This window comes from Podarcis erhardii, assembly GCF_964252035.2.
Source record: "Podarcis erhardii genome assembly, chromosome: 8".
NCBI lineage: Eukaryota > Metazoa > Chordata > Lepidosauria > Squamata > Lacertidae > Podarcis > Podarcis erhardii.
In genome coordinates this window covers 28,946,078-28,966,436 of record NC_138499.1, presented here as the reverse complement: position 1 = coordinate 28,966,436, position 20,359 = coordinate 28,946,078, and the positions used below count along the sequence as shown (strand labels likewise).

The following is a 20,359-nucleotide window of genomic DNA, read 5'->3' as shown; positions in this document are numbered from 1 at the left end:
TATCATCTAATTTGGCCCTAAGTAGAGTCTCCTTAATGGCTTGCAAACTTCTATATGTGCACAATTTCCTTCTGCAATATAAAGCTGCTAGACAGGTGAAAAAATTCAGCCCTAAACTTCTCAATACAACAAATATAACATGAGATTTTGGGGACTGCAATCCTACTTACCTGGGAATTAGTCTCATTAAGTCAGGTGGGCTTGCTTCTGACTAAGCATATATAGTATTACACTGTCAGTGTGCATTAGCAGTCCTTCTTAGAGTTTAAGATAAATTCTTCTTTCCATTTCTACAATTGGATTTTAGATCCTGATAACATGAATCAAGATGGTATCATTGCAATACTGATTGGATTTTTTAAAAATCAAAGAAGAAAGCACATTATTTCTTTAAGGACATTGCTTCCTTCCATTTCCTGTCAAGTAATTTAATATTTTCTCAGAAGATAAGCTTTGCCTATGGATACAAAGTCCCTTGTTAGATACCCCCACAATGCTATGGGTGTAAGATTAAATCGCAGTAGTATTAATCAAGAATATTTTCTTGCATAGAATAGCATAATTGCTAGAGCTCCGGATTTCACAGCTGACAAAATATCTGATTAGAACTGCTTCACTGGCAATCCTCAGGTACAGCTTAACTAACCTATTTTAAAGTCTCTAAAAATACACTCAATTATCTTCTTCTGGAAGTGTTTGTTAAAATGACCTTCCTCGTGGGATATAAGCAAATTATTTGCTTGAGCTACTGCAATGCCTTTTGTGTCTCTCATCTTCAAAACATTTTATTTCAGAATTGTCCCACTTCTTTCAGAGGTACTTCCCCCAATACTTTTCTCAGCAATACAAGACAGAAATAATATTGACTATAGTTTGTTAAGGGGTTGCTGGGAATTGTGACTCTGTGAGGGGTAAACTACACTACCCAGAATTCTTTGAGGTGGGAAATGTTCTTTCAGGACCTCCTCAGCCCTTGCAGCCCAGCTCAATGACAGAGATAATCCAAAGGAGCAATGTCCCCCATGTTTCAAAAGCCCAACTGGCTTCAGCAAGAAGTCAGACATTTAGTGTCTCCTGTCCCAAGCTGTGGAATGCTCTTCCATTTGAGTGACCTTCAGGTGTCTCTTGAAGACCTTTTTCTATATACTGACAGCCTACTCAGTTGTTGAATTTCATTTCCTTTCCTTTTTGGATAAGCTGGTCATTTTTGTGATTATTTTGTCATTTTATGTTGTGCAGTGTCTTAATATGTTATGTGAATAGGTGGTATATAAATACTTTTATAAATAAGTCGCTTCATACTTTGCATCGCAGGACCAATCCAGAACCAGTGTTTGCCGATCGGCTTGCCGATCAGGTCGGTGGATTGAATCCGTGTGATGGGGTGAGCTCCCGTTGCTCTGTCCCAGCTCCTGCCAACCTAGCAGTTCGAAAGCACACCAGTGCAAGTAGATAAATAGGTACCACTGTGGCGGGAAGGTAAATGGCATTTCTGTGTGCTCTGGTTTCTGTCACAGTGTTCTGTTGTGCCAGGAGCAGTTTAGTCATGCTGGCCACATGACCCAGAAAGCTGTCTGTGGACAAATGCCGGCTCCCTCAGCCTGAAAGTGAGATGAGTGCAGCAACCCCATAGTCACCTTTGACTAGACATAACAGCCCAGGAGTCCTTTACCTTTTTACCTAGTGGTTAGAGTGCTGGACTAGGGCCTGGGACACCAGAGTTCAAAGCCCCACTCAGCCAGGAAGCTTGCTAGGTGGTCTTGGGCCAGTCACTCACTCTCTGTCCAACCTACCTCACAGGGTTGTTATGAGGATAAAATGGGAGCAAGAGGAACCGCATCCACCATCTTGAGCTCCTTGTAGGAGAGGTGGGATATGTCTGTCATCCATAGAAATAAGTCACCCCTGCGTATTACCCTCTTTGCACCATTACTTAAGGAACGGATGCGGTTTCAGTCATAATACGTAGAAAGACATACTTTCAAAACAGTACGACAGAAAGAACCCACTGTATTTTGGCGGACCTGGTTTGTACACCACAATACGCCATAACTATGGCACAGAGGAAATATGTGGGTTCACAGAGAGGAGATTGCAGCTGCTTCACTCCGACGCAGTCATTTTGCTGTTGCGTCATGGTTAGCCAAGCCATGGTTTGGCTTAATGTCCTGGTTTTGTTTCTCTCCAGACTAATCAGGAGACCTAACCAGAATCTGGGCTATGATTTACAGTTTATGGTTTGTCTGGGAGAGCTAAACCATGAGCCCTGGTTCAGTCGACATGAGAAGCTATTGCTTAGCTCAGCATGTTGGAGCAGCAAAATGACTAGGGCTGAGCAAACTGGCTACATCTGGGGCTGCAGGCACAGTTGTGCTAAGCCATAGTTTGGCTTAGCTTGGCATGTGAACCAGGTGCTAATGGAAGCTTAAATCCAGTAAGAACTTTAAAGCATTTGTATGTAAAACCATAAAAGGATGTCCCCATTTTCATCAGAGAGATGTTGGAGGGTATGGATTAGCGCCACAAAATGGAATTACTATTATTCGGCAAAATATATAGTTCTAAATAAATATCCATAAGATGTATGGTTTCGGTGTTAAATGGCAAAAGATTTTTTCCACTTTCCTCCTATGATTCAAAGTCACATATATATTGAGAGGAGGGAAGTACTAGAGACTCAGAAATTCCTGGTTGCTGATTCTTTTGTCAGCCGCTCTGTAGCAATCTCAGCTTCCCCGGGCAAAAATCGCTATAATGAAATAAATGTCGCTTACCGGCTAGGAACAACGCAGCTTTAAAAATTAGATTTTTGTTTCCTGTTGGTATAATATACTTGTAACTGGTGAAGCACACAGGGAGGAACATATTTAGTCACAGGGTTAGGGAGACTCCTAGTGGCTAAATGTAACCATTTTCAGCCATGCAGAAAATAAAATGCCCCGCTTGCCAGGTTGGTTAATGGTACAGCGGGGTCGGGATATGGCAAACGAAAATTAGATGTCAGATATGACATCTTTTCTGCAAAAGTCAGTTAGTGGAAGAAGTGGTGCTTATGGGGCAGAGGGAATGTGGTTAACTGTTTCACTTGTGCAGTTTTTAAAACGATGTATTCCAAAGCTGCAATCTTTGAGAAATATTTGCCCACCAGAAGGGGAAAAGGCATGTTGGGGTGGGGGTTCATCAGGAAAACAGAGCAGGGAGGAAAGGGTTAATCACCTCTTTTTCTCCCCCACCCCCCAAATTGTGGCCCTCCCAAAACTGCTTTATAGTTTATAGAAACTGGAGATCCAATCACTCTCCTTCAAACCAAAATAATACCTTTGATTTCAAATTCAATCACAGTTGCTCTGAAATTGGCTGTTGCACTTTCAGAGCATACGTCTCTTTGAAAGCGGTTTAAAAGGCGATGATTAAATGTTTTCAAGGAGCAAGCATGCATTCTTCAATATTTTAAGGATATGTTGTCCAGTCCGATCCAACTCACATTCTGTCCTCCTCCTGCCCTTGCTCTTATGTTGTCCTTTACACCCAGAGTAGCTTCGTTACTAATAGGAAAGAGTTAGTTTGTGTCTGCCTGCTGAGCTTATGTTGTGTAAGCACTATGCAGAGCGCAATGATGTTGTACTGGAAACAATGAAACAGGAAGGAGAAGCGAATTAAAGTCCAGCAAAGGCTAGTGACCACTTGCTGTCTACTTCTGGAGACACAAGACTCAGTACTTTTTTAAGCATAGAGAGGCATCAGACCATCTTTTCCACTATGCCGGGCTATTCAGAGTTTTTCTTCAATGTGGATCATGGGTATCTTGAGGGCCTGGTCCGAGGCTTCAAATGTGGCATCTTGACGGCTTCTGACTATGTCAACTTAGCACAGTGCGAAACGCTGGAAGGTGAGTAGGAGTCAAACGAAATCTCAGTCTCGTGACATTTGAAAGTATCACAGCGGCCTCTGTAGCTCTGCTGGGAGGGGAATGGTATTTGATCAACTAACATTTGTTGAAATGTGTTTTTCTTTTTAAATGTTACTGAAACAAAACAAAAAATGGGATTGTCCTTCAAAAGGTCAACTGGAATTCATATTGGGATGAAGGCAGAAATCATATATATACTATACCTTAGGTCAACTGAAATGACATTGAGTTTGTTGGGAATGTGTAACGCTAGCATATCAATAAAGTATTAAAATACAGCTGCTGTTACCAGTTGGACTATACAAATAAACCAGTATTCTTTTATACTTGTAGCCTAATTCATAGCCACGTTAAGTCAAGAACTGAAATAAACAAGACTACTGATAATTTGTCTTAATGGCATTTTTGGTGGATAAGTAGATGATTTTGTGCTGGAATCGTTCAGTGCCATCCAAGAAGACACTGAAGTCCCACACAAAACATATCCGCTGAGAAGTAAATCCCACTGTATATCATGGACATCCCTGTCTGGCAAACACATGTTTTGCATGCTTCCATAATTGGGCACTACGTTCCATCGTGTCTTAACATTGCTACTTTTCAGTATTTTGCCTTCAGGAACAGGGAGAAACGCATGTAGTGAGGAGTACCACCCATATTAAAAAGGGGACTCTAATGCATCAATTCCATAAAATGCTCTCCTCCCTTGGGCTGATCTTTGTCAGAAATCGCTCCTCAGCCCTGCCCAGATTTGGCGGATAAGCCCACCTGAGGCCACTTGAGTTTCCTTTGGCTCAGACCTCAAAGCAGCCCATATACAAGGAATTGGGAAAAGGCTGCTGGCAGGCTGCACAGTTCTGCCTTTAACTTTGTATCTTCTTGGCTCTTTTTTATATAAAGTTTCTTCTGCCTTGCTTTTCTGAGACTCTCCTAAATTCTTCCCGATCTGTTTGCCTGCTCCTCACTTTGTTTCCCCTTAGCTTCCTTCCTCCTTTAGCTATGCCACCCATGTCCTGGGGGGCAGGACTACTTGCTCCCAGCCTCTTGCTATGCAACAGCTTCTCATTGAGAAATGTTTAAAACACGGGGTGGGTGTTGTTGATGCTCGTTGGTCCTTACGGTTCTATGATCGCTTTCCCCAGCCTGGTGACCTGCAGATGTTCTCCTATCAGTCCCAACCAGTTTAGCAAGTGGCTGGGAATGGTGGGAACTGGTGTCTAACTGGAGCTCACTGGGTTGGGGGAGGCTGTTATGTGCTGGGTTTGTATCATTTGGTCTCTCATCACATCGTAACATGATCATGAGTGTTACACCTAACACTTCCGAAAGCTATATTACGGTGCAGTTTGGCAGAGCAATCCAGTGGTGATTCAGACGAGCAAACCAGCTTTAAAAATGTGGCCACCATTGCAGGAATTGCTAGTGAGCCAATGCAATCTGTGAGGGCCATTCCTTCTTGTTACCAGTACCAGCCTCTGATGATGACACAGGTGTGGGGCAAGACAACCTCTCTCTGATAAGCTCTGACAAGAAGCTCATGAAGGCTAAGAGGTAAATTAGGATGAAAGATACCAGCAGCTAGGGATGGAGGGGAACATCAATTCAGTTTGCATTTAAACCTACCTAATTTGCACTTTCTGGAACAATATATCAGTGGTGTCCAAACTTTTTTCAAAGAGAGCCAGACTTGATGAAGTGAAGGGCCATGAGGGCCGACTAAAGGGCCAACCACAGTTGTTAACCTTTTTTTAGGATTGAAGTTGGTTGAGGTTTTTTTAGGATTTTACCCCAGGAAATAAACTGCCACAGGGGCTGGATTAAACCGACCAGCGGGCTGAATTAGGCTCCCAAAATGGACTTTGGACATGCCTGCAATATGCCAACTAAAACACAGTCAACCTTTGAAAATTGCACTTCTCTGAATTTTGCAATATCTTTTTTCATACTTTACCGTAAAGCATTGCTTTCCAAATTGTGTGTCGTGACACGTTAGTGTCAGCTGCAGTATGTAGGTGTGTCACGTGACTGCTCCCCACGCTCCTCCTGGGGCTGGAAAGGGGTTAGTTTAACCTCTGGTTTGCTAGTAAAACTGAATTACTGTGTTGCAAAATGATGCTTGTCTAAAAAGTGTGTCACCAACATGAACACTGAGAAAAGTCTGTGGTAAAGTATGCATAGCTTAGTGAAAATAACACAGAAATGCATGATATAAGGTAAAAGTTCCCCAACTTCTTTTCACCCACTATTCACTATGAAAAATTCTGAGGGTCTTGGCAGACCATTTAACAATTTTCCTGTTGCCTGTTGTAGCAATTGTGATTCACTCTGCTAGACGCTGTATGAATTTTAATTGAACTTTTATTGGTTCTTTTTATTGGTTCTTTTATTTCTTATATTGTGATTTATTGTATTTATGTTTGAATTCCATAGAATTCAAATTGTAATTGTTCTTCACAGACCACCTGAATGAAGCTCATGGACCACTGTTGGTCTGTGGACCTTAGTTTGGGAAACCCTGTATTAGGGGAAATTGCTCTGTAAAATGCATATATTAGGCAATATTTCACACAAATACACAGGTGAATTTTCATGAGGACTTTTTTAAAAATTTGCAAACAAATGTTGAAATATGGAAAACTAAACTTAAGAGTGGAACAATGAAAAACTTAGAGAAACGAAAAATGACATATTTGGCTATCTTGACACAAGGTCACTGACCTTTAGGGCCAAGCAGGCATTTTAATCTGAATCTCTCAGCAGTCCAATTTTCTTTGCACACTACAAATTACATTCCGTTTCTGGTGCAAACAAGCTCATACATACTGAAGTAAAATGAACATGTGTGGAGGTCATTACAGATATTCGGTGTGCATTGATTTCTCTGCATTTGTGAGGACAAGTTATGGTGCGTGAATCACCTCCGAGTCATCTGTGGCTAGTTTCATCCATGCCCTTTTTCTGCATGGAAAAGAGTAATGAGACAGCAGAATGCTGGGTGCCTTGGGTTATTTGACTCCATTCCTTTGTTGCTTGTAAGGGTTTCATCCGCACAATATTTTACCAACAGAGCCTTGTTTTTAAATTCTGCAGCATTTTGTTTAACATGCAACCCTTCATTAGCTTTTACTGGCAGGCTTCAGTCTAAGGCAGAAAAAACAGAAGCCGCACAGGTACATGCTGATGTGAACTTGTATAATTAGTTAAACCGAGTGCACAGAAGCTTCAAAAGCATTTAAATGATCCAAAGCTCAGAGTCTGTCCTTGTGTGCAACTTCTAAAGGGAGTTTGTTATGGAGAGATGCTTTGGTATCAGATACTCTGATCTATCTTTTCCTCATTGCCAAATTTCCATTCCCAGATTTTGTACAGGGAAATCATTGTACATTCTGCAGTAGGAACTAGCAGACGATGACCTAGTTCACACAGTCAGTTGAAGTGGGTTTTTTCTTTTTTAAAAATAAAATAAAACCAAGTGACTAGTAAAATCACACACAATGAGTCACATTGCATCATCCTTCAGAATTCCTGATGGCGAAGGGGACTCAGTTTCATCGGTGGGTGGTGACTATTGACATTCTGCAACAGTGAAGCTCTTTGCTTTGCTTCCCCCCATAGAGGGGAGAACGTAAATGGATCTGGATAGGGACACAACTGGGGCTGGGGCTAATTTTTTTTCCTTACTGAAACAGATAAAATACAAAGCTTGCATGAGATTATAATAGTTGCATCCACTGATGTGCATTGCATTTATGTCATGAGACCTTTATGTGTATTCACTTCTCCCGGTGAGTGCCAATAAAACCCAATACGTATAATTTACTTAAGACATATAATAAACTTATTACATATATACTGTTGCATGTCACCCTAATCTCCAAGCAGTGTGAAATTCCAGGGGTTCCAGGTGCTTACCTAGGATTCCTGTTTCCTTTTGGAAATGTGGCACCGTGGAGACTATAGTGTCTTTATGATATATGCTATGCTTCGTTATGCTTCTTTGTTTTTAAACTGTATTTCTATGTTGTGTGAGTTAATTTTGTTCACATTTATGTACCCGAACTGGGAACATTTTGATGAAGGGTGATAGTAGCGCAGCAATAAAACTGCTAGCACAGTTGCAAAGCTAAGCAGGGTCTGGTATGGCTTCAAACTGGATGAGGGACTGTGTGTTGAGATTCCTTCATTGCAAGCAGCTGGACTAGGTGACCCTTGCAGTCCCTTCCAGCTCTATGATTCTATGAAGTACATTTTAAATAAATACATGATCAAGTTTTATCATTATTATAGAGGCTTTAGGGCAGTTTGGTGTCTGGTTTTTGTGTCTGGGAGCTGGACTAATGTGCTGCATCGGAACTAGGTCTTCCTATGTGACTGTAATACCTGCTCGACCTGTACAATTGCAAACAAAAACAAAGACCCAGATGCACTTGGCCTCTAATGCTTTCACCTTGAAACAACCCTGTAAAAGTTGTTATGAGATTCCTACTGCTCAGAGAATGGAGAGTGAAAGAGTAGCCCAAAAAAAGAGAAAAGGAAGAGATTCCAATCACACAGCAATCTTGGACATCTATGTGCAATGTCTGAATCCCTACATAATAGAAAGAAGAGGAGGAGGAGGAGGAGGAGTTTGGATTTCATAACCCGCTTTATCGCTACCCTAAGGAGTCTCAAAGCAGCTAACAATCTCCTTTCCCTTCCTCCCCTACAACAAACACTCTGTGAGTTGAGTGGGGCTGAGAGACTTCAGAGAAGTGTGACTAGCCCAAGGTCACCCAGCAGCTGCATGTGGAGGAACGGAGATGCGAACCTGGTTCACCAGATTACAAGTCCACCGCTCTTAACCACTACACCATACTGGAAGTCACACTCAGTGCAAACTGCGGTTTACAAGTCAGCTTCCAACCCTGATTTCAGATCTTGGCTTGTCAGCTCCACAGTGAGTGTGGTTTGGGGTGGGTTCAGACCTTAAAGCAAACCATGGGATTGTGCTGCATCTGAACCACTGGGTGTAAAAAAGGAAACGAAAGAGAAGTATGAATTTTTTTAAAAAGCGATACTGTCTCTTTAACCTCCTTGGTTTCTTTGTAGAAAACAAATCTTTTTCAATTCTATTCCAGACCTGAAGTTACAATTGCAAACCACAGACTATGGAAACTTCTTAGCCAACGAAACAGGCTCTCTCACGGTTTCTATCATCGACGACAAACTAAAGGCCAAACTATTGGCAGAATTTCACTATTTCAGAAATCATGCCTTCGAGCCACTTTCCACATTCCTAAACTATATTACGTAAGTAAAATTAGTAATTTCATGATGTGAGCAACTAATAAACAATGACTAAAAGCCCATAAAGTCAGAGTATTGAAAGCCAGTGTGGTCTAGTGGTTAGAGTGTCAGACCAGGACCTGGGAGACCAGGATTTGAATTCGCACTCAGCCAGGAAGCTCACTGGGTGACTTTGGGCCAGTCACTGCCTCCCAGCCTGCCATACCTCACAGGGTTGTTAAGGGGATTAAATGAGGAGAGTTAGAACCATGTACACCACCTTGAACTTCTTGGAGAAATAGGTGGGATATAAATGTGGTAATACATAAATTCTAGTCTCATGCATTTGTTTTTTAGCCCATTTTAATGGAATAGTTATGTACAAACGTACTGGATTTTCTGGGTGCCATGACGTATTGCAACCTGAATTAGTTTCCATTGGGAATAAACTTTGCATGGTCACTTTGTTCAAGCCCCGTTGAAATAAATGAGTGTTACACAGAAGCAGTGTTTGGTGGATTGTTTTCTGAAGTGTGCATCTTATGCTAAGCAGAATGGCCTAGACTCTGTTCAGTAACGGCAGCTTAATCAGAAAACTTACAGTACAATCTGATTACTCAAGAGTAAGCTCCGTGCATCCCCAGTAATGCATTTAGGATGGACTTCAATAAGTAGATCCAAGGCCTACTTATGTAGTCATTGTATTCATTAGCAATGCTTCTTCTGGCCTGCAGTAAATTCTTATGGCAGATGCCCAGACGTTTATCTTTTAATTCATTTTGGCAGCATTGTAATATTAAATTTCCCAACTCCCTTTGAAGCAAGGTTTATTTTTTTACTTGGCAACCTAATTAACATTGATTTCTTAACATCAGGCTGTTTGGGTGGATTTTGTGATTGAATTCATTAAGTCTTCTTAGTTGTTTAAAAGTCTATGCAAGGAATGGTAGCCTGCGGCCATGGTGCATGAGCTGTGATGCTGCCAGTGGACCACCCTCCCGGTCCTGTGATTTTCATGCAATAAAAGGCAAGAATCCCTCTAAATTTCCTCTGCCAAGTTTGGGCTGTGGTTGTGACTTTCTGGTAGAAGTCAGTGCCAATGTTTTCTTACATGTCCATCTCACCAGAGGCTTCCTGTCTGACATTAGAGCAGCCTCCCATAACCCAGTGCCCTTCATATGTCCAAGACTACAACCCCCATCATTCCTGACCATTGTCTGCGCTGGCTGGAATTTATGGGAGTTGTAGTCTGGAATGTGCCAGGTTCAGGAAGCCTGGGTTAAAGGAATGCATCGGGAGGCAGGATCAGGTGTGACTGATCTTCATGTGCTCATTCATAATAATGTTCGATGAGACCCCACATGTACAAATGTATGTGCATGGATTATTTCCACACTATCAAACAGGACTCTACTTAAATTGGCAATCGGCCCCTGCACATTTGGAAAATAAGCCCATTTCCTGATAAAAAGTGGCTCTGGGCATTAAATTCTAAGTTATTGATTTTTGCATTTGATTGCAGTGATTCTGTGCAAGCCTGCTTAGATTAGGGACTGTCTAATGTAGCGTTCTGTTTACAAGAATTCCTTGTTGCCACATTGCCACAGCTGATAAAGAGTGATCACACCTTTTCTGCAGAGCGCTGGCTATTTTAACCTTTATATTTGCAAAATGTGGCTTGGTGTTTGGCTTTTTTAAAGCAGTTTTCTCCCTGAGGAAGAACATAGTATTTTGATGAATGTTGTTTTCTCTCACTAGGTACAGCTATATGATTGACAACGTGATCCTGCTCATTACTGGCACACTGCGTCAGCGGCCCTTGGAAGAGCTGGTCCCCAAGTGCCATCCGTTGGGCAGTTTTGAGCAAATGGAAGCTGTCAGCATTGCTCCAAACCCTGCAGAGTTATTCAATGCAATTTTGGTGGATACACCCTTAGGTATGACAGTTCACAATTTGTGTGTGTGTGTGTGTGTGTGGACCTTCAGATGAGATTGTTTTCTATCATGGCAGCACTTGCTCTCTGCATCTAGTCTGCAGTACTTGTGGCCCATTAAAATGAAGGCAGCCAGTTGTCTTAGGGCAAAGACCACAGAAATGGCAGAATTTTTGCCCTGCATGAAGATGGTCCCAAATTCAATTCCTGGCACCTCTAGGTAGGGTTGGAAATATCCCCATTCTGAAACCCTCCTCTGATCCTCTGAAGAGCTCAGAAGGGTTCTCAAGCTGCTTTGCGCTTAGGCACTACTGACAGCTACTCTTAGCTTCAGAAGCTGAAGCTTTGCTGCTGGTCCCTCTCTGTCCCTAGAGGCTGGGGAGACCAGCAGCAAAGCTGGGCAGCAGAACGGGGGTTATGATCCTGGGGGGGGGTGATGCCTGAGGCAGCTGCCTCACCTTGCCTCTTGGGTGGGTTGGCTCTGCCCTGTAGGAAAGCTCTAGAGAGCTGTAAAAATTCATTGCATGAATGGGACCAGGCACTCTTGGTGATTTTTCTCTCCAATATTCTTAAAAGAAATAAATCACCATTTAAGATCAAAATTATAACAAAACAAACAAATAAATGTATCAGAGTGGGTGATATAATACATATACAGAGAGTAGAATAGCCTTCCTATAGATCATCTATTTATTTTTATTAGTTATTAAATTTGTTAGTCGCATTATCTAGGCAACCCAAAGCAACACTGACTGCTAGGTAGACCAAATTTTATGCTAGCATTTCCTACGAGACACCTGGTGGAGATTTGGATTAGCAACCCCATTATCTTAAAAGCAGAATCCTCCTGCAAAGCTGTATTATATATACACCACATCAGGAATGTTGAAAACATTTACTTCCTCTCCTTCCTTCTATATTATTTTTTGTAGTGCAGTAGAAAGTCAGTCATTGAGCATAAAAAAATTGTTAAAACCAATAAGTGGGCTTCTTATGCTTCTCTACAACTTGCCTTTATAATTTCAACATGTCTGCTTTTCAGCTGATTTCTTTCAAGACTGTGTATCTGAAAACGATCTGGATGAAATGAACATTGAAATCATGCGCAACAAACTGTATAAGGTAAATGCTTTCAGTGTCAGCTGTGAAAAAGTAAAGCAAGGGGATAGGTACAACGTATAGCCATGAAAATAAGCCGTCTTGGGAACTTTGGAGAATGGGTGGGATTTAAATAGTGTACTCTCAATAAATGGGGGGGAAATTAACCCTGATATTGATGTAATGCTCACTGCACCCTCTGTCGTTCCCTGAAATGAATTTGCATGCTACAGGAAACGACAAAAGCAAATGTGCAAGTGACAAGAGAGTCAACTTCCAGTACTTGGCACTTCCTATAAAATGCAAAGCCACCCTAATCTGAGAGCAGGATGTAACATATAGAATGTGTAGAATTTGGACAAGTTCAACTCTAAGGGTAATTCGGAGGGAGCAAGAAGAGCAAGTGTTTTCTGCTTCCTGGAATTTGTGTTTCTCTGTCACAAATGAAACTTTCACATTTCCCCTTGTGACCAGATCTCCAAGCAGCCACTGTTTCTGGAGGGGTAGCCATAATAGTGTCTTGCAGAAAAAAGAACAAAGAGTCTTGTGGAACCTTAAAGACTTTTCACACTATTGTGGCATAAGCTTCCATGAACTATTTTCCACTTCAACAGCTGCACGAAATGTTCTCTTGACTTACAGGTGTATATAAACAGACGGGTGTCTCGGGGGAATGGTAAACATTGAGGTACTGTATATTAGGCAGAATGGAGTTCAAGGAAACCTGCTTTTCTAGTAAATGTGCATGGGAATTCGCCTTTGTGCCATTACATGAGCACTGACAACCTACTGTAGTAGTGCATGTGCAAATCAGCTAACTGCACTTATTTAGTAAAGGCTAAGGTCCTCTAGGCTTTCCTACTGCAATGAACAGTGATTACCGTATTTTTTGCTCTATAAGACTCACTTTTCCCCTCCTAAAAAGTAAGGGGAAATGTGTGTGCGTCTTATGGAGCGAATGCAGGCTGCACAGCTATCCCAGAAGCCAGAACAGCAAGAGAGATTGCTGCTTTCACTGCGTAGCGATCCCTCTTGCTGTTCTGGCTTCTGAGATTCAGAATTTTTTTCCACTTGTTTTCCTCCTCTAAAAACTAGGTGTGTCTTGTGGTCTGGTGCGTCTTATAGAGTGAAAAATACGGTACTTGTGCATTCTAAATAAATAAAAACATCGCTTCTGCTAAACGTTATTGCCAACAGTTCGGTTCCTCTCCTACCAAACGGAATTACTATTGCAGCAACACATCATCAGTAGGAGAAAACTAACCTGTCGCACACCCTTTAGTTTTTACATGTTTTGTACTTCCCATAATGGCTGGTTGAACATAATAAGTAAGGGAAATGGCTGGCTGACTGCTCCAGTCATGACTGTCAGTAATTCAGAGAAGGTTTGAATATAATGTTACTTTTTTCCTGTCCCATTCTTTAGTCTTACCTTGAAGCGTTCTATACGTTCTGCAAAAACCAAGGTGGCACTACGGCAGATATAATGTGCCCACTCTTAGAGGTAAGGAAAACATTATGCCTAGGAATGAATCAGTCATTCTTTAGCCCATGCTTCTTGTGCATGCATACATTTTTCAGTCAATTTGTCCTGTTGAGCCACATTGAGCTACATTTGTTTTCTTTCCAAAATTCACCTGTGAATGCTTCTATACCTTGTCATGTTACAAGGTGATTCAAGAGCTGCCTTTAAGTTTTCCAGTCTGCCGCCTGCTGACAGGGAATAGCTGCTCTAAGAAACTACAAAGTCTGCCTGCCACCATAACCAATACATACATTTCTGATGTTACAATATATATATGTAAAAATAATCACAAGCTATTAGTCTACAATATCTCGATAGTTAAAAATAAATGAATAGGGCAAAAGGAAAATATCAAAATTCTAGATGATCCATTACGCATTTCACCAAAACGTACATGACCATGATTTTTCCATTTATGAATCACTTCCTATAAAACATCTGCAAGCAATTTAAAAGCATCATCAATGAAGACACATATAAGAACAATTATATCAATTTCATACCATTCATAACAATATTTCATTGATAACAACATTTCAAACAGCTTGAAAGCAGAAAATGAAAAGCTCATATATTTCAGCAGTTCAAGAAATACTCAATGCAGATCATGGGAGAATCAGTCAGCAGGCTGTATGAATCCCACTGTTCACGTGGGCAGGTCCACGCCAGACATTTAAAGTGCATTCAACGCACATTTAAAGCACATAGCTTCCCCAAAGCATCATGGGAACTGTAGTTTATTAAGGTGGTTGGAAACTGTACTTCTGTGATGGGAAAACTATGGTTCCTAGGATTCCTTAGAAGAGACTTGTGCTTTAAGTGTGCATTGAATGTGCTTTAGACTTCAAACAGACCTACGTGCATATATGGTATACTGTATATATCTGTTGACGATTGGGGCCTTTGTATACTATTATCATAATTTGGGGAGCGAATCTAACAAATAAAACCAGAAAGTTTTGATGCTTTTGATTCTGCTTCAAACATCCTGCCAGCCACATTAAAAAATGGCTTCTCTTTCAATTAATTTGCTGCACATTAATTCTGGGCCAAAATACTGTAGTTTGTTCTCACTACATCTGCAACCTCATGGTTGTTTTATCCCCTTTCACATTAAATCATCCCTTGTGATTCCATGGTGTCCCACAATTTCCACAGACTTAGGAGGAGAGCAATTTGGGGTAAGGAGGATGAGAGAAGGGTCCCATCGCCAGCAAACCCCTCCTGCACTCCACAGTAGATGTCTACAAAATATTTTTTAAAGGCTGAAAGCTGTCATTTGTTTTTGTCTTATGCAGTTTGAAGCAGACAGGCGTGCCTTCATCATCACCATTAATTCATTTGGCACTGAATTGAGCAAAGAAGACAGACAGAAGCTGTATCCAACGTGTGGGAAACTGTATCCAGAAGGCTTAGATATGCTTGCCAAAACAGAAGATTATGAGCAAGTGAAGGGCGTGGCAGACTACTATGCTGTATGTAAATACTAAATAGCTCCTAACAAAAGCTTACTGTGTCTACAACATTCCATGGCAAGTACCACCAAAGAAAGGGCATTAAGTACTTGTTCAGCCAGATTCTAAACAAAGTGAAGAGTGCTGATTCTCAGCGCCCCTCACTAAGGGAAATACATGGGGCAATTGCCAAGGGAGGGGACCATCGTCTCTGTCATAGGCACCAACTCCTAGGGGCCCAGGTCCCTTTGGGGGTCCCCCATAAAATACTTTAGGGGGCCAGACATCCCCCCCCAAAGTTGATGGGTGGCCTGATTGGGGGGGGGGGAGAAGGAAAGGCTCCTGCACCTAAAATTGTGTAGGAAGTCACTGCAGCTATTCATTAAAGGTGCAATAGTCCCCAGACCATGCTAGCCAGAGCCCAGCTCTTAGATGAGGGCGTGTACCACCAAAGAGACCCGGTGAAACCTTTATAAAGGTAAAGGTAAAGGTAAAGGTACCCCTGCCCGTACGGGCCAGTCGTGTCCGACTCTAGGGTTGTGCGCCCATCTCACTTAAGAGGCGGGGGGCCAGTGCTGTCCGGAGACACTTCCGGGTCACGTGGCCAGCGTGACAAAGCTGCATCTGGTGAGCCAGCGCAGCACACGGAAACGCTGTTTACCTTCCCGCCAGTAAGCGGTCCCTATTTATCTACTTGCACCCGGGGGTGCTTTCGAACTGCTAGGTTGGCAGGCGCTGGGACCGAGCAACGGGAGCGCACCCCGCCACGGGGATTCGAACCGCCGACCATGCGATCGGCAAGTCCTAGGCACTGAGGCCACAGCGCCACCCGCGTCCCTGAAACCTTTATAGTTGGGTCCAATTGATTTATGAAGGTTAATTGCACAATGTTAGAGAAGCTTTAGTGTAGTATCAGTCACTCAAGAAAAATGAATCTGTGTGCTTTGGAAAACTCATTTTAATCAGGAGATTGCATTTTCTGTAATTTACTGCCTACACATAAACGCATAGCCTAACATGATGCAATAAGGATACAATGGCAGGCTATCCCATGCACATCAACAAATACATTAAATAGGGATGGTTTCTGTTTCACTGTGTGTGGGTGACTGGGAGGTGTGAACAGCCCTTGAAAAATTACAAGGCTGTGTCGCCTTGTGGTTAATGTACCTAGCAAAAGTCTTCAGAACACAAACATTTCTATGTATATGAATCTGCCCTTTGGTAAGTCCATGAGGTTTAGCTGCACCAATCTGGCAGCAGCTGTCTAGGTTTTGAGGCAGCAGTATTTTCCAGCCCCACCTGGAGCTGTCATGGCCTGAACCTGGGACCTTTTGCATGCAAAGGATGTGGAGAGCCAGCGTGGTGTAGTGGTTAGGAGCGGTAGACTCGTAATCTGGGGAACCGGGTTCGCGTCTCCGCTCCTCCACATACAGCTGCTGGGTGACCTTGGGCTAGTCACACTTCTCTGAAGGCTCTCAGCCCCACTCACCACACAGAGTGTTTGTTGTGGGGGAGGAAGGGAAAGGAGAATGTTAGCCGCTTTGAGACTCCTTCGGGTAGTGATAAAGTGGGATATCAAATCCAAACTCCTCCTCCTCCTCCTCCTCCTCCTCTTCTTCTTCTCTGTCACTGAACTTTGACCCCTATAAAATCACTTTCAGGCAGTGTTTGAGTGAGGGGAGTAAGAAATACCCTTGAAACTCACTAGCCATACATTCTAGAGTTGTGCACCGAAGGAACCTATTTACAAAAAAAGATTAATTTTAAATACACAGAAACATCACATGTAAGTGAAATAAAACCAGTGGTGGTTTTTTGTACTTTCAGCAATACAGGGCTTGCTTCGAAAGCGTAGGAAGTGGTACAGGAGGAGAAAAAACGTTAGAAGATGCTTTTTTTGAACATGAGGTAAGATGCTCTTTCTTTGGTTCAAACCTTTATCTTTGTAACATTTGTTTTTTCTTAGACTTGCTCAGAGTCAACTGTGAGAGAAAGTGGTGATGGACTTGCAGGAGGTGACATTGTTCACTCTGAATAAACAGCCAGTATCTTCCTAAAGCAGGAAGAGGGAATATGTAGCCCTCCAGATGCTGCTGGACACCCATCATCCCTGACCACTGACCATACTAGCTGGGGCTAATGGAAGTTGGAGTCCACTAAAATCTAGAGGGCCACAGGTTCCCCATCCCTGTCCTTCAGTATTATGAAGGCGCAAAGTGTTAAAAATGACTACCACCTTTTGGAGAAGAGAACTCAAAAGAAAAAAAATGCCCACAGAGCCATTTGTAAGTAATAGAAACATATGGTCAAATTCCATTCAAAGCAGCTCTGAATCTTCCAGTGCTGCAGCCATTAGAGAAACATTAATTTCCGTGTCCTAACCTATTCCTTTAATGTTCCTGTGGCCTGTTAAATTGTCACAAAAACCCAAAGATAGCTGCACTTTGACCCAGCTCCTACTGAGAAAAGTACTTGTAAAAGAAAAGGTTTGTAAAACTCTTTAGAATGCTTGAGAATGAAAGATAACAAGTAACTGATTATTTCCCCTCACTAATAAAATATTTCTTTCTTGCACTCTTTTCTTCAGGTCAAAATGAATGTGCTGGCATTCAACAACCAGTTCCATTTTGGGGTCTTCTATGCCTATGTGAAACTGAAGGAACAAGAAAGCAGAAACATTGTATGGATTGCTGAATGCATTTCCCAGAGACACAGAACAAAAATTAACAACTACATCCCTATTCTCTAAACTAGACTTTAGTGGTGTGTTTTAATGGTACATCTATTTCATCTACTGGGTTCTTTACTAAATTACTCATCATATTCCCAAAAGGGGGGTTAATTTGCACATTATAGCTACCAATAATATTTTATAATTATGATTAGCCAACCAGGAATTTTATGTTTGGGGCACTTCCATTTCCTCCTGCCCTCCCCGATCTTTTCCAAAGGTTCTGTCAGTAGATCATCAGTAGACCCGTGACTGCAGAGTTTTCTGCAGGAATAGTGGAAGGCTGTGCAGCAAATACGCCTTTCTGACCCTTCTAGCCAGTGGATTTCAGGGTTACGATTGCTCTGGAAAATGTTAGATCTCCTTCCCTATCTGATCCCTTTAATTATCACTGCCCCCAGCTGGTGCTTTTTCTTTTTCTTTAAAAGCATGCACCTTAAATGCAAAGTTGCATTTCACTTCACTTCTGGTTGGGCCCCAAGAAATGTAAAATATAGAGAAAGAAAGGCATTACTTTAAAGCATTAGCATTTCATTAAAGAATACTTCTCGTGTATCACATGCATGGTTAGATTTAAATGGCAAGACTCCTATAATACCACTTAAGAATCATAAAGACCAACAAGAAATTAAAGGAACAGAAGTAGCTCTACTACCTACTAATTGCTTGTGATTAAAAACATGTTGCAAAGGCAGAAGAGGGAACTCCCTTGGGCTGTTTTGGTGGGACATAGGCCCGTTGTTGTTGTTTTTAAAAATGCAATAAATGGGTTAAATAAATTGTTTTCCAGAAATTTACTGCGAATATATAGCCGCCATTCAGCTTAGAGTCATCAAATAAAGTTTGTCATGAAATGTGATGATATGTGATGAGATGTAAGAATGTTACAAAATTGCTTATCTTGCTGTCTTGCTGAAATAAAATCTATTTCCTGGTCTATGCATGTATACAATTTCTAGTTTGCTTTTGCTTTACCGGAAGGACAGAAGGAAGGGGAGCAAGGTGTCTGCTTTTAACACCTTCCATGCTATTTTGCTAAGCAAACGTGAAGGATTTTCTTTAATAACATTCTTCTCATAAGGAGCAAATGAATGAACTTGAGAAAAGCAACAAACAAAATTACCTGTATGAAAAACTCAAATCCATATTATCTGAATAAACCAGCGTTGCGCCTGCAAACATTTTGTAGTGCAGGGAACCTTAGGACCTCTAAAATTTGTAGATATTATTGGACTCGAACTTCTGTATGCCCTAGGAAGCATTACCTATGGTCAGGGATGAAGAGTGGTGTAGTCCAATGACACAAAGAAGGCCACATGTTATGGCGTCAAGGTAGTGCCATCAGTGTACATATATCAAAATTATGAGCCAGGATAGAACTCTTAGAAAGCAAATGAGATTTTGGAATGTTTGCAGGAGACTAAATCTGTTAGAATAACCTTGCCAGAACTGACCAATGTCTGTCTGGCTCATCATTCTTTTTTGCTCACAGCAGCCAATCAGATGCTTCTGCAAGCTCACAAGCCATTTGTGAAGATGATGAGCCTCTCTTGTGTTTGCCCTCAGAATCTGGCATTCAAAGGTATATTGTCTTTGTATCTGGCAACAGCTTTTCCCATCCCAATGGACATGGTAATTAATTATCTGTAGCAGTTTACTGGTGAGCTGAAAAAGAACTTCACGGAGATCTTCAAGCACACACATGCACATACACGGTAACTGCCTCCTTGCGGCATTGTCTCACGCAGCTGTGATCTATGAATATTACAGTCATATGAGTGGAGATTATGACTTGGGCTGTTCTTTCACCCAGTTGACACGCTGCCAGGAAGAAACAAAGAAGGAAGTAATGTTGCTCACCACAAAAACAAGAGAGAAAACAACAGATTTTCTCAAATTTTGTTGGTGCATGACATGTTTTGGACAGAAGATTTCCCCTTAAGTTCTCAAGCAGACTTTTATTTTAGGCAAATCCCCTATCCACATTTGAATGACAAACATGTATTCCACTCATTACGAATGAGAATAAAATGGCAGTTATACTTTTGTTACTGGGCCTACTTACTGAAAACTCTTTGGGCTCCACAACAGTAGGTGAATTTACCGTAATGAAAACTTTAAAAGGTAAAAACGAAACACTCCCAAATCTTGTTAATACTAGTCCTCAGTAGACTTCTTCACTCACGGTCGAAATGGAAACAGGTTCCCAAGCCATCCTTGCTAACAGAAGAAAGCCAATTAAGAGGGAAAGACCCACGAAATCAAGCCTGAAATATTTTCGCACACACATATCACAGCCACATGGAATTGTTCCACATAGGGCTGGTCCAAATGTTTCATGGTCTTAGGTCAGTGGTGTCCAAACCTTTTTCCAAAGAGGGCCAGATTTGATGAAGTGAAGGGCCAACCAAAGTTGTTGAGGTTTTTTTTTTTAGGATT

General features: G+C 41.7%; 1 protein-coding gene across 1 annotated transcript; it reads left to right on the top strand.

Moving 5' to 3' along the window:
• Positions 1–2,477: 2,477 nt before the first annotated feature.
• ATP6V0D2 (ATPase H+ transporting V0 subunit d2) lies at positions 2,478–18,859 on the top strand. The gene is made up of 8 exons (XM_081874585.1): positions 2,478–3,889; positions 9,028–9,199; positions 10,934–11,112; positions 12,152–12,231; positions 13,634–13,711; positions 15,031–15,207; positions 17,017–17,097; positions 17,777–18,859. The coding sequence occupies exons 1-8, from the start codon at positions 3,760–3,762 to the stop codon at positions 17,936–17,938; spliced, it is 1,059 nt and encodes a 352-aa protein (XP_081730711.1). The 5' UTR covers positions 2,478–3,759; the 3' UTR covers positions 17,939–18,859.
• The last annotated feature ends 1,500 nt before the right edge of the window (positions 18,860–20,359 follow it).

What these genes read in the sequence shown, in the direction of transcription:
- ATP6V0D2 (XM_081874585.1), top strand. Translation starts at nt 3,760, where the DNA reads ATGCCGGGCTATTCAGAGTTTTTCTTCAATGTGGATCATGGGTATCTT. An exon ending in ACATTCCTAAACTATATTAC is followed by an intron (nt 9,200 to 10,933) that starts GTAAGTAAAATT and finishes TTCTCTCACTAG; the next exon opens with GTACAGCTATATGATTGACA. An exon ending in TTTGGTGGATACACCCTTAG is followed by an intron (nt 11,113 to 12,151) that starts GTATGACAGTTC and finishes TCTGCTTTTCAG; the next exon opens with CTGATTTCTTTCAAGACTGT.